A 13209-nucleotide genomic window follows, 5' to 3' on the forward strand; every position below is an offset into this window, starting at 1 on the left:
GTCCTTTCCAATTTGGTACAGTGGTAGAAAAATTGGGTTTTTTATTGGAGATCCAGGTTCAATATCCACGGGCAACACTTTGGGAGGACATGGGTGGCTCAATGAAGGAAGACAATGATCTTTGTGACCTCCAATCCGATCCTAAGGGCGTCCGGGTTTTACCACCAGTGGGCCTTCGGGCAGGTGGGTTTTCCCGAAACCGGAGATAGCTTGGAGGTGCTTAAGGGCTCTATACGGCTGTGTTGGGCCGGCTGACGGTGACCTTTTGCTATTGAGTCACCCTGTACGAATTATCTAGGCAATTTTCTGTTTGATGCTCATTTAAAGAAAAAAAAAACTGGAGGGGAAAGTACCATAGGCAAATAATCATAGGATTAAGGGCGTCGGTGGCGGAATTAAGTGAAGTGGCAGTAGTGCGGTGGGGCAGGCCAGGAGGTGAGATTTGCTGAGATTTTTTCTTTTCTTTTTTCTTTTTTTTTTTCTTTTGGGACTCACTCCTCTAAATAAGGAAGAAGACCGGTGGGCCTCATGTGTTTCCCGCCGACAATAAACTCAACTCCACGGTTAACCATATATTAACTTTTTCTTATTTTTGATGTCTTGGCTTGCTATGCTATTAAACTTTTTTACAAGCCAAATGAAACTAAAAAAGGGTTTTTCTTTTAACACCATGCATTGTACAATACATTCACAATTAACGAAAAAGGGAATTTTGATTATGGAACCTGCCCGTCTATCTGTAAAAAATGATGGACAGTTTTTTATATATCAATCATAGGTATTTCATTGGTTCATAAAAGTAAGCACCAAAGTAATCAAAGATACCGAAACCCCCAAAATGTTGCTAAGAATCATTTTGATGAATCCATTCCAAGACATAAAAGAAAAACTCTAAATAGAGACAAAAATAATTCTAATTTGCTTGTTCCTGAAAAAATTTTATCGTCTAGACGTCGTAGAGAATTGAGAATTCCAATTTCTTTCAATTTAAAAAATCAAAATAATGTGCATAGAAATTAATTATTTTGCAAGGAGAACAAGATAAAAAAACTGGAGTCAATTTTTGAATGAAAGTGAAAATTTTGACAACTAAACAATGTCTAACGTTATGTGATGTCATTACTACGCAGGTAATTAATAAGCTTTAATTATTAACTCATCATTTAACTATTTTGTTGTGGATTAATTAGAAACTAAGTTTATTAAAAAGTGTGACGGTTAATGGATTTGCCCCCAACATGCAATCTTGCATTGACAAGTAATTGTTTGCAATGTTTTTAAAATCGGTTCAGCCGGTCCGACCGGGATTCGGTCACCCGACCAGTCCGGTTCAGTACAGTTCACTCGCTTCTCAAATAATCGGCCAGTCCGAACCGGTTCGCCGGTCCGACCGCAAAACCGGACCGGTTCAACCGGTTTATTGTGGATTTTTATATATTTTTTCATTTAACATTTTTCTTCATAATTTTTTAGTTCGGCCGGTCTGACCAGTTCGACCGGTTGAACCGGTAACCCGACCGGTTCAGTGTCCGATCCGGTTATGAAAACATTGATTGTTTGTTTTTTTTTATGCTTCATTCTGAATTCGGTTTTCAACTTTTCACATGGTTTTTCAATTATAACCTATGGTTTTCTATATAACCTTTGAATGAATGCCTCATGTTTGGCGTAGATTACTATATTTCTAATCTCGTTTGTTAGTATTGACTGGTTCCGCGATTTTGTGGATAAGAGGTTCTAAAGTGCAAAATCAATTTTGAAACTAAAATTACCATTTTCAAATGTTTTAAACATTTTTTTTATATTTTTGACGTAATATGAAATAATATAATGTACATGATAATCAACCTATAGTATATTATCTATTCATGCATCTTTTCGTTAAAAAAGATTTCGGCAAATCGGGATTAAATTTGTCATTTCGGCACGATTCTTAGGCTGTATGCTATGGTGAGGGGCATCGAAGCCCCTCCACGGTGCCACGTCAACGCCACGTCATCGCCTCGTAAGAAACGGGGCATCGAAGCCCATCCCGCTATAGTTTAATGATCCTTAGGCGCCCCAATATATATATATGCATATATATACATATGTGTGTGTGAGAGAGGAGAGAGAGAGCCCTCACCGCGCCCATCGTCGCAACCACTGTTCCTCCTTCCGCGCCCGCTTCAACAGCGCCCCTCCGCGGTGTTCCACGCCCACCGCGCCCTCCAAGCCCCATCCACCGCGCCCATAACGTACCGCCTTATGATTATTTAACGCAAAATGCGTATTTAAAAATGTGTTTTTTTTTTCTTTTTTCTATTATTCTTTGACTCGATAACATAGTATACACGGTTAAAGCAAAAGTAATTATTTCTTTTTTTTTTTTACTTTTGAACAATAAGATAATTTTTTTCTGTCCACGTCTATAAAATTTAATTTCGTTTAAACATGCCAAATAGATTTTATACATGAAGCTTAAATATTTGTATTTGAACAATAACTTTGCCTCACATAAAAAAGTTGCAAAATTATACAAATAGGTTAGATATATACTTTAAACGAGCATGAATTATAATATTACCATTACATTAATGTTTAAGCATTCTTTATATAAACTACCTCGATTGATCTTGAGGTTGTAGCATATTATGAATAACTCATTATATTCAGTTAAGTGGCTTCAGAGTCTCAAATGAACATGTATCTTTTTTTTTTCTTTCATAAACAGTTGGAAACAAAATGAATCAAATATCGAAATCATATTAGAACCGCGATGAAAGCCATGTCGATGCATCTCACATGTCTCAAATATCCCTTGTCAACGGTGCATTTTGCACCACAAAATATCACATCAGCTTTGTGGCCAGTTTGCCTTTTCATATAATAATAATATGCCCTAGTTAACAATTGAGAATTTGGTAGAACAATTGAGCTTTGCATGTGGCAAAACAAAACGACACATAATTGTAGGTGACATTTTTCGAAATATATGAAAACTAGCAAAATAAGTTAATATTTATATGGCATATTAAGATTCATTGTTAGATATGACTTATGAGGTTGAATAAGGGGTGACCTACATGAGGCCAGAAGCCCATTGATGATGCCTATGGAGTTATGGGGGTAAAGAATTATGAAGGTGATGTTAGGTGCACCCATAACTTCTGTACTTGTCCATTCATTTACTTCAACTCTAATATGGGTCCTAATTTGATCAGTGGGGTTGCAAATGATATGAGTCGCTCGTGAGAGAATCCTAAATAGTTCGGAAACGATTTGAGTCGCTTATGAGATAATCCTATATAGATGATCTTTCTTCAAAGAGATGTTTGAAATGGGACGCAACATATTGAAGAGAAAATGAGTATTTTTTTAAGTAGGAAAATTGGATTTTAATAATCCCAACTTTCTGTTATTGTCCGATAATAATCCTTAGTTTATTCTCATTAGTGGTCCCAAATTTAAAAAAATTGGCTCTCAATGGCCCACCATTAAAAAAAACCTAACAGCGTTAAGTTTTTTCTGAATTTCAAACTGATTTTTAGGGCTTTTGATCAGAAGAAGGATACGAGTCGATTGATGTAAAACTTAGCTTGAAACGATACTCCAAGCAACTTATTTTTTGTTAATTTGAAGTTCAAACACCCGATTTGAAGCACTAATCAAGTCATTTGAAGCATCATTTCGACTCGTATCCTCCTTCCGATCAAAAGCCCTAAAAAATCAGTTTGAAATTTGGAAAAAACTTAACGTCGTTAGGTTTTTTTTTAACGGAGAACAATTGAGAGCCAACTTTTTTAAATTTAAGACCACTGGTGGAATTAAAATAAGTTGAGATTATTATCGGCCAATAACAGAAATTTGGGATTATTAAAATTCAGTTTTCCTTTTAAGCATATGTATTTGTTCTGATGCGTAGTTGACTTTATGTGTTTGTAAGCGTTTGACAAAGGATGTATTAAAGATGTTGTAAGAAAACCTTAAAAGTTAACTACAATTTTACAATTTTACAGTTTTTAGTGTTATAAGAAATCAATATAACAAATTACACGAAAAAAAAATGTGATAATATTCCAAACCTAAATAACAAATTAGATTTTTCATGCAATTCTATATCATAGCCCGTCATTCTCAACCGTGTATTAAACCATGCGTAGTGGTGGAGGAGGAAAACGCCCCCTCACGTTCTTCTCCATTGGCTGGACAATCTTTGGCCCCACCTTCTCCATCAAGGCGTTTCATACTAAACGCCCAAGGACATCTTGAAGCCCAAAACGCCCCGGGAGCGATGTACCCTGGCGTTTTGAGGCTTTATCCCACAACACAACCCCCCATTACGTTTAGTCTTATTGTTTTGAAAGTAACGACCATAATCTCTCCATACTATAAGCACGCACATATTTATCTCGTATTTACATGCGTACTATATATCAGTATGCATTTTATATCTTTAACATAATATTGACTTGAGAGAGTGTTTCGAGAGACTCCGTCTCAAAGTTTGTTTCTGACAGCTCCTTCGACGTTTGTAGCACAATCCTAGCTCGAAATAACAGGATCGAATCAGACATGATTGTTTAGTCCCTCCCAACGGATCGGTTGCTTCCGCAAATTCGATTATGTAACATGTTTTAAAGGCGTCGATCAATGTAGCAGACTTTTTTACTACTCTAAAATCCATTATCCATGCATTGTCTATTTTATTCGTTCTTGAAATGATGTGAATGTGACAATCATATGGGAGGAAGCAGGAATTTATTATGAAGAATATTTCAGTAATTTACTAGTTGTGTGAAAAACATAAAGAATCCATTCTTCAAAGCTTTCTACAGGAGCTTTGTACTGTTCCCATCTCATGTTTGTCAGCCTTTATTGAAAAGGGCTAAAAGAAGCAAAAGCTCATCCCACACACACTCAACTCAACCCCTATTGAATAAAACAATTTAGAGGTTAAGCAAAACAAAAACGCATTTGAGACGACATTAACCGTTTGATACTTTGATCCCTTTAGCTAATCATTTGACACATTCCTTTTTTAGTCAAATATTTTAGTTGAAGTAGTTGAGATTTAAATAACCTAGACACTATGGAATATTTAAGTAAATGGCCAAATATGTCACATCTACTTCCTCAAAATAAAAAATATACACTTCTCTTGTGATACATCAAATGTTGTACACATGGCTCATAAGAGACAAGATTAATTTTAAGTATTAAACAGGATATATTATTTATTTAGTTTTTATTATATAGATAAGATTCATCATAATTACTTTTATTACAATTAAAAGCTATATTTAGATCATGGTTAAATGTTATATTTAGATTATGTTTTCTTTTACCAAATGACATTTGGTCTGATGGTATCAATCTTATCTTACAATACTAATCAAAGAAAATGTTAAAGCTTAGGTGTAAAGCTCACATTTCACCTAATTCCTAATCTCTCATCTCATTTATTCTAGCTATTCATGGGTCAAAACCATTTTGTCAAATGGGCTATAACATAGTGTTGATTATATTTATCATTGAATCAGGTGTCATTTTCATACCTAAGGTTTGACCAACTACATAACTTTAGTATTTTTTAAATTTCTTGCAAATCAACACCTAGTGTTTCCAAAATCATGCTATTTTAGTACATTTCATTAACCTTATTTGTTTTTTCCATTAAGTCTACATTAAATTAATTTACAAGTATTTTGAGAATAACAAATGAAAAAACAAAGCTTATTTATCTTTATCATTTGACAAAACCCGTGTAATATACGGGTTCAAAAGCTAGTATATTTATATTAGATAATAGTTTTTCTTTTCAATGTCAAGTGACGAAGGATCAAATCACTTGGATGACAAAAAATAAAATAAAACAAAAACCATAAAAAGGATTATATTTTCTTTTAAAATTACCCTTAATAGCTAAACATAATACTTAGCAAAGTTTTTTATTTCATATGGTATGAGAGATTTAGGCGCTCTTGTCTTCTTTTTTTATCTTCCTCGTGTGAGTCATGTCTCCCTCCAACACTAAGGCCATCAAATCTCAGTTGGTTGCTTGACAGTATGGGTGCAAATGAGTCAAGCCGAGCTTGAGCTCAGGTTGTGTCGTTTCTTTGGGCTTAGCTCAACTGGGATTCGGTTTGCTTATTAGTTAATTTATATACATGTTTAATTATATATATATATATATATATATATATATATCTTATCACCAATACATTCTACTAATATGATACAAATAATAGATTTGTTCAAGCTTACAAATAGCTTAAGCTCAAAAGGTGGAGCTCATGCTCATTTATTGAACAAGCTTATATTAAGGAGCTCGAACTCATTTAATCTAGGCTAGATTTGGACTTTCAACTAGCTGATCTCGAGTAGCTCATGATTCGACTTGGCTCGTTTACACCCCTAGTCGTCCATCCCTTCCCCATTGTCCTTATTATGTGACAATTTTCTCCCACTTATACTCCATATTGTCATGCCCTAAGCGACGACATTATACATACATAAAGATAAGCATTTGTCAAAAAGAAAATCCTCATGTAGCAAACACAATTGCAGCTCTCTTTGTAATACATTATTAATTCCATGGGCTTATTCTATTCATACTACATTCAAATTAGGCTTTCAAGTAGAAATGCAAGCGAGCCAAGCTACTTTCGAGCTACTCGAGATTGGCTCATTAAAAAGCTAGATCGAGCCGAGCGTAATCAAGCCCGAGCCCGAGCTCGAGCCTAAAAGTAAGCTCGTTTAATAAACGAGCCCGAGCTTCACTTATCGCTTAATAAGTTGAGCAAATCACCACTGACCACACCAAAACAACAATTATAAAGTTCACATTTTTTTCCTATTATTCACAACCAAAACCAACCCATCCAAAGAGGGTTTGTTAGTTTGTTGCATTGATCATTTGAACAAAACAAAACAAAAACATGAGCGAAAAATGTCACAAATGAATCGAGCTTCAATCAGATTGATTATGTGAAGAAGACGAATGAGACGAACCCGCATGCTCATGTTCACCCAAAGACTCATCCGTGCACAACTTCCCATTGCTAAGCGGTTCACTTGTCAAGCGAGGATTCTTCAACGATTTTGAAGGGGATGAATCAGGAGAAGTCATCCCACCATAAGTAAGCAATGATGAGCCATCTAGCGGTTTACTAGTCAACCCATTGATGTAATTGTACGAATATACCACAATAGGGTGATCGTATTTACAGCCCGACCCGTATTTGCACATTCCATAGAGACTATGATACACACATATAGGTTGACCCTACATTTTCAACACGCCAAAGAGTCATCATACAGGGCATAATTCTAGGGTTGCTAAACAGGTCATGTGTAACATCCTAAAATTTTAACGATGAATAAAGGAAGTTATGTTTAGTGATTTCGCGTAATTAATTAATATCGGGTAAGGAGCGGGTCTTGGACTTGGATTAATTGAGATGGGTTAAATGAGAATGGGATTTCAGGGATATAAATACCCCCAAAATCCCAAAATATCTTCATTTTTACCATACTCTCTAACACTTCCAAAACACACACACCACGCACCTCAACCGCCGGCGGCCGGAAGAGAGGCGAGATCCGAGAGTGTGAGAGAGAGAGACTAGTTGTGATTAAGCAAATAAACAAGACCCAAACAAGCTCAAAAAGATATGATTATTGATCTTTGAAGTTTAAAGATCCGAGCTTTTAGTGTATAAACGACCGAAAATGGTCGGGAAGCGTAGTGGGTGATGTTGAACCGTAACAAGGGTGTTAAAATCGCTCGAAATGTTGGACAGAAACCGAAACTGCGGCTATCTGGGCAACTTCGCCTTCATCTGGGCAACTTCGCCTTCAAAGCGATGAACTTCGCCTGCAAGCCAAGTTCGCCTGAAGAACTTCGCCTGCAAGCTAAGTTCGCCTTATGGCAACTTCGCCTAAAGCTAAGTTCGCCTGATGACAACTTCGCCTAGAGCTAAGTTCGCCTAAGGCTTAACTTCGCCTAAAGCCAAGTTCGCCTGATGACAACTTCGCCTAAAGCTAAGTTCGCCTAAGGTTTAACTTCGACTAAAGCTAAGTTCGCCTAAGGTTTAACTTCGCCTAAAGCCAAGTTCAATTAGAAAATAAATTAAAAACCTAATGAAAAATGTGTTAAGACAGTTAATGGAAATAAAATTTTTCCAAGCTGACCTGGCAGCTCGACCCCAGCCAGGGGCTCTGCCCCTTGGACCCTGCTAGGGACTGCCGCCCCTAGACCCCGCTGCCAGGGGCGCTGCCCCCCGGACCCCCGTTCGTTGTGGGTCATATAAAGATAGAAATACATTATGAGAAGTGATAGTTAATTGATACGTATACTTGTTATACAGTCAGCCGTGCACAACTGAAGAAAGGGATTACGATTAACGGTGAACGTAACCGTGTTCAGGTGAGTTCTAGCCCCACTTATGTGTTATGTTTTCGGGGCTGTGTGCATACTCGATATGTTTGTTAATACGCTTATCCTAAGAGATAAGTTTATGCCTTATGTGAACGATATGATATGTAGGAATGATTGCTTGATGGTACGTGAACGATCTTCGGATATAGCACGTACTGTCAGGTTGTAACGCTACGTGTAAGGTAAGTATGATATGTATGCTTATGTGTATGAACGTGATAAAGTTAATAAAATAAGGAAATGACGGTTGCATGGTTGTATGGTTACGAAAAGGGTACCGAGCCCTAATAATACTCGAGGTATGATGTATGGTTGTATGGTAACGAAGAGGGAATCGAACCCTACTAATATTCGAGAACTAGGGAACCGAACCCTACTAATATTCGAGGAAAGAGGGAAACCGAGCCCTAATAATACTCGTGGAAAGAGGGAAACCGAGCCCTAATAATACTCGAGGAAAGAGGGTACCGAGCCCTAATAATACTCGAGGAAGGAGGGTACCGAGCCCTAATAATACTCGAGGAATGAGGGTACCGAGCCCAAATAATACTCGAGGAATGTAGGGCGTAATGCTCTTTATAACGTAAGATATGAAGGTAAGTTAATACAAAAGAAAGAATGAAAGTATGAAAGAATGAAAGTATGATAGTATGAAAGAATGAATATAAGTTTATGTGTATTGTATAGTGTATGATTAACTAGAACTCACTCAGCGTAGCTGACTTTTAGTATGCACACAGGTGAGTAGGATGAGGCAGCTCGCTTGAGGAGACACGTGGCATTGAACAAGAGTCTGGCGTCTGAAGACTTATGATGTTTTAATTTAATGCTTTAGTGTTGAAAGACAAAGGATGTTTTGAGACAAGTTATGAATTATGTAATGTTTTATGAAAGTTTTATATTCCGCGTAAATGTTTTAATTAACTCTGATATTTAGAACTGCGTTTATGAGTAAATCCAACACGAAAGTAGGGCTACCGGCAACAGGGCCTTACATCATGTTAGTGGGTTGACGGGTCCAAACCAACCTGAACCTGATGTTTGACACAAACCTAATTTATTTTATTACATAAAATACGTTTAAAAAATAAATCGATTAAACAGATCAACCCGTCGGTGGTAGACACGAACATGACCATTTAGTAATAGATTTGCAGGTTTGACCCGAAGCTGAAATTTTGAAACGAACCCAATTTAACCTCTTGACAAAAAGCACACATAAAATGAACTAGGTTAAACGGGTCAACCCGCGAACCTGTCACGTTGACATGAGCACAGCCCATTTAGCTAAACAAATTCATGGGTTCAGCCGGAAAATTTGACACAAATTCAATTTATTTTGACATATAACACATTTAAAAAGTACATGGGCTGAACGTGTCAAACCGCGAATATGTCAGATTGACACGAACACGACCCGTTTAGCTAAACTGATTCACGGGTTTGACCAGTCAGAGAGTTTTCTGAAATTCACGCTGCTACATAATTCACAAGACCCGTTGTTCAAACGGGTTTTAACTTACGGGTCTTAAAGGAAGCCCAAACAGGCCCAAAGAACCAGCACCCGATAGAACCATCTTCTCCTGCGGGTGATGGTACTTGCAGTCTGACCCGTACTTGCAGGCTCCAGTGTTCATGAAATGGCGACACTTTGGTTCACCGGGCCTCGCTGGTAGATCAGAACTTGGTGTTGATTGGTAAACATGGTCAACCGAAGTCAAACCATCTGTCGAGAGTATCGGGCTCATATTTCCCTAAAGATAGCAACACCAACAAATCATTTGTAAAATTCACCACTAATACAAAGATTTAAAAGGTCCTGCTAGTGCTTATATAGTTATATGATATACTAGACACTAGACAGGGGTGAGCATGAGAACCCGTTTGGGATGGTTATGGGCCCAAAACAAACAATCACTGGTTTTTTTAAAACCGTTTAATTTTGTTTTTCACAACGGGTTTTGTCTGGTTTTATTATTTGGGTTCGTTTATTTCAGTTCAGTTACATCAGTCAACAATGTTGCATTTCGGTTTCGTTCACACCCTGGTAGAAACAGTTACTTACATAGTATGGGCCCCACCCTCGTGCGGGGTCCGACGACGGGAGAATAACTGGCAAGTAAGGTTGAGGAGTCGAGTATGGCCATGGAACCGCACTGCCAACATAAGGCGGTGCACCAGCTGGTCCATATGGCATAGGTCCACGAACTGGTGGCTTCAGTCCATCTAGTACTGGCTGTGGGTGATGGAACTTGCATGCAATTCCAAATTTACACGACCCAGTTCGTAAATAATGAGGACATGATTTTTGTTCCTAAAACAGCATTATATGTTGTTTAATGTTTTGAGAAACAAATGCATAGTTAACTAAAATAATAGCTGTCGCATAGGGAATCCAATTGCGTTTAACACCACCGGAGCCACACCGTTTCTATCTTTTGGATGATTGTATTTGCATGATGACCCGTATTTGCAAGCACCCGTTTTCAAAAAATACTGAAACAATATTCAAATTCCAAGTTTTAATAAAATGATTGGAAATAATGATGTGCTCTCTGCCTCTCTACTGGCCACATGGGTCAGTATCTACTATTTAAGCTCAAGTCCACATGTGTTCGGCCTATTTGGGATAGGCCCAATTCAACCTTCACAAACTGCTCACTCCCTTTCACTTTAGTTTTATTTATTTACCCGTAACAACTTATCACAAAAAACCTCACCGGACTCAACCACCTCGAATAGAGGTGGCAATTTTTGACACAACCCAGACATATTACGAAAATAACCGAGTCTTGGATTGGCATATCAATCCTGTTTAAAAAGGGGCCATGTTAACTTTGACTTTATTATTTAAACAAGTTGTGTTTAGGTGACCTGTTTAGCTAAGCAGGTCGACACGCCAGCCTGTTTAGTTATACAAGTCGACTCACAATTCCGTTTATGACACGTTGAACACATTATTTTACAACCCATCAACTTGATTTATACAATTATACTACTTGATTATCACTCGTCAACTCACCAACCTGCTTTGTTTATCGACCCACTAACCTGTTTACGCTTAAACCATTTTTTACAACCCACCAACTCGATCAACACGTTTACAACTTGATTATCACTCTTCAATCCACTAACACATTTGACACGTTTAGATAACCAGGTTACACGAGCCATGTTCGCGTTACACGAATTTTAAGTGTGTGCGGGTTAGAGTTGATCCTTTTGACATGAATAAAAACACTGGTGTCATGCTCGGTTGAACAATTCAACTTACCAACCCGCCAAGCCAACCGGGTCGACCCGTCTATAAAGAACCGATGGATGGATGTTGAAACAATAAACATATAGGAAAATAAAACTTACAACACAATCTGGTTCTCCAACTCTTTCAGGAAGACTACTCCATGTTGATTATTATCCTGTAACTTAATAAACAAAATACAAAAATAAAGGTAAAACACTTAAAAAAAACAGACGAATTTAGGAAAAATAATAATAATAAACAGCTTATGTTGTTCAATCGAAACTTGACATTAAAAACATGTACCTGCCCATTGAAGGTGGGATGATTAAACTTACAATTATCACCATACCCACACATTCCAGTCCTCAAATAATACACACAATCGGGTTCACCCGGACGATCCGGGTACACCATTGAACCCGTTTTCCCGTCCGTACGAATCCCCAAACTCCTCATACCTTCAAAATCGTAAATCAAACACCAATTTCAACAAAGTTAAACAAAATTTAGGCGTATGTGTACCTTGAATGTGTTAAAAAGAATGGATCAGTCAAAGATTTGTTACATCATTTCCGAAAATTAAAAGATTGGCCACGAGTTCCTCCCCAATCCCAGCAAACTTTTTCTCCAAGTCTTTACCTTATTTATTACATTGTAATAATTATAAATAGGGTTCTTTCTTATCATTGTATATACACAATAAAAATCAATACAATATTTTCAGCTTTCAATTCTTTTCTCTCTGTCTTTCTGTACCAGACAACATGGTATCAGAGCAGAGTTCATGATCCTCGAAACAACCCAACAATCTCAACAATCAATCCAAAATCCAAACCACCGCAGTTGCGCCGCGAAACGCCGCCGCCGCCGTGGAACACCTATCCAAAACCCAAAATTCCGACCAAACCACCGCTGCCACCATTAACCGCCGTGAACCGCCGCCACCGCTGCCACCATTTTTCCTTGGATTTGTTGATAGCCAGTCCCTCTTCTCGATTGCTTAGTAGGTCTGATATTGATCGCGACTACAGGTGTAGTACAACTTGATTGATTCGAATCCTATTAACCTCTCATAGAATTGGGGTCCTGGTTTGTCAACTTCCTAACCATGCCAACCAACTATATAGGAAATGACTCTTGGATTTTCGATTCGGGTGCAACCGATACCATGACGTTTGACCCGTCAGATATTCGGTCAAGGTCAAACCCTAGAAGAAACCAAATTTATACCGCCAACGGTGGAACGATGCCGGTGAAAGGGGGAGGAACAATTGAAGTTTCACCAACTCTGAAATTACCAAACTGCCTTTATGTCCCGTCACTATCGCAAAAACTACTCTCGGTTAGCCACATTACCAAAGAGTTAAATTGCACGGTACTAATGCATCCTACTTTCTGTCTTATACAGGATATCAGGACGGGTGCGATTATTGGACGTGGTACTGAGCGCCAAGGATTGTACTATGTGGATGAAGTGGCTCAAAAGGATACTGTGATGTTGGCACATGGAACCGACAAACGAGAAGCCTGGCTGTGGCATAGA

General features: G+C 37.9%; 1 protein-coding gene across 1 annotated transcript; it reads right to left on the reverse strand.

Moving 5' to 3' along the window:
• Nucleotides 1–6807: 6807 nt before the first annotated feature.
• On the reverse strand, nt 6808–10790 carry LOC143601005 (uncharacterized). Its single transcript, XM_077078530.1, has 3 exons — nt 10488–10790; nt 9946–10176; nt 6808–7267 (listed from the first exon to the last, which is right to left on the reverse strand). The coding sequence occupies exons 1-3, from the start codon at nt 10617–10619 to the stop codon at nt 6953–6955; spliced, it is 678 nt and encodes a 225-aa protein (XP_076934645.1). The 5' UTR covers nt 10620–10790; the 3' UTR covers nt 6808–6952.
• Nucleotides 10791–13209: the final 2419 nt, after the last annotated feature.

The sequence above is a fragment of the Bidens hawaiensis genome, unplaced genomic scaffold, assembly GCF_021521415.1.
Source record: "Bidens hawaiensis isolate Kalapana, Puna unplaced genomic scaffold, B.hawaiensis_p1.1 tig00001960_1, whole genome shotgun sequence".
In the NCBI taxonomy this organism is placed as follows: domain Eukaryota; kingdom Viridiplantae; phylum Streptophyta; class Magnoliopsida; order Asterales; family Asteraceae; genus Bidens; species Bidens hawaiensis.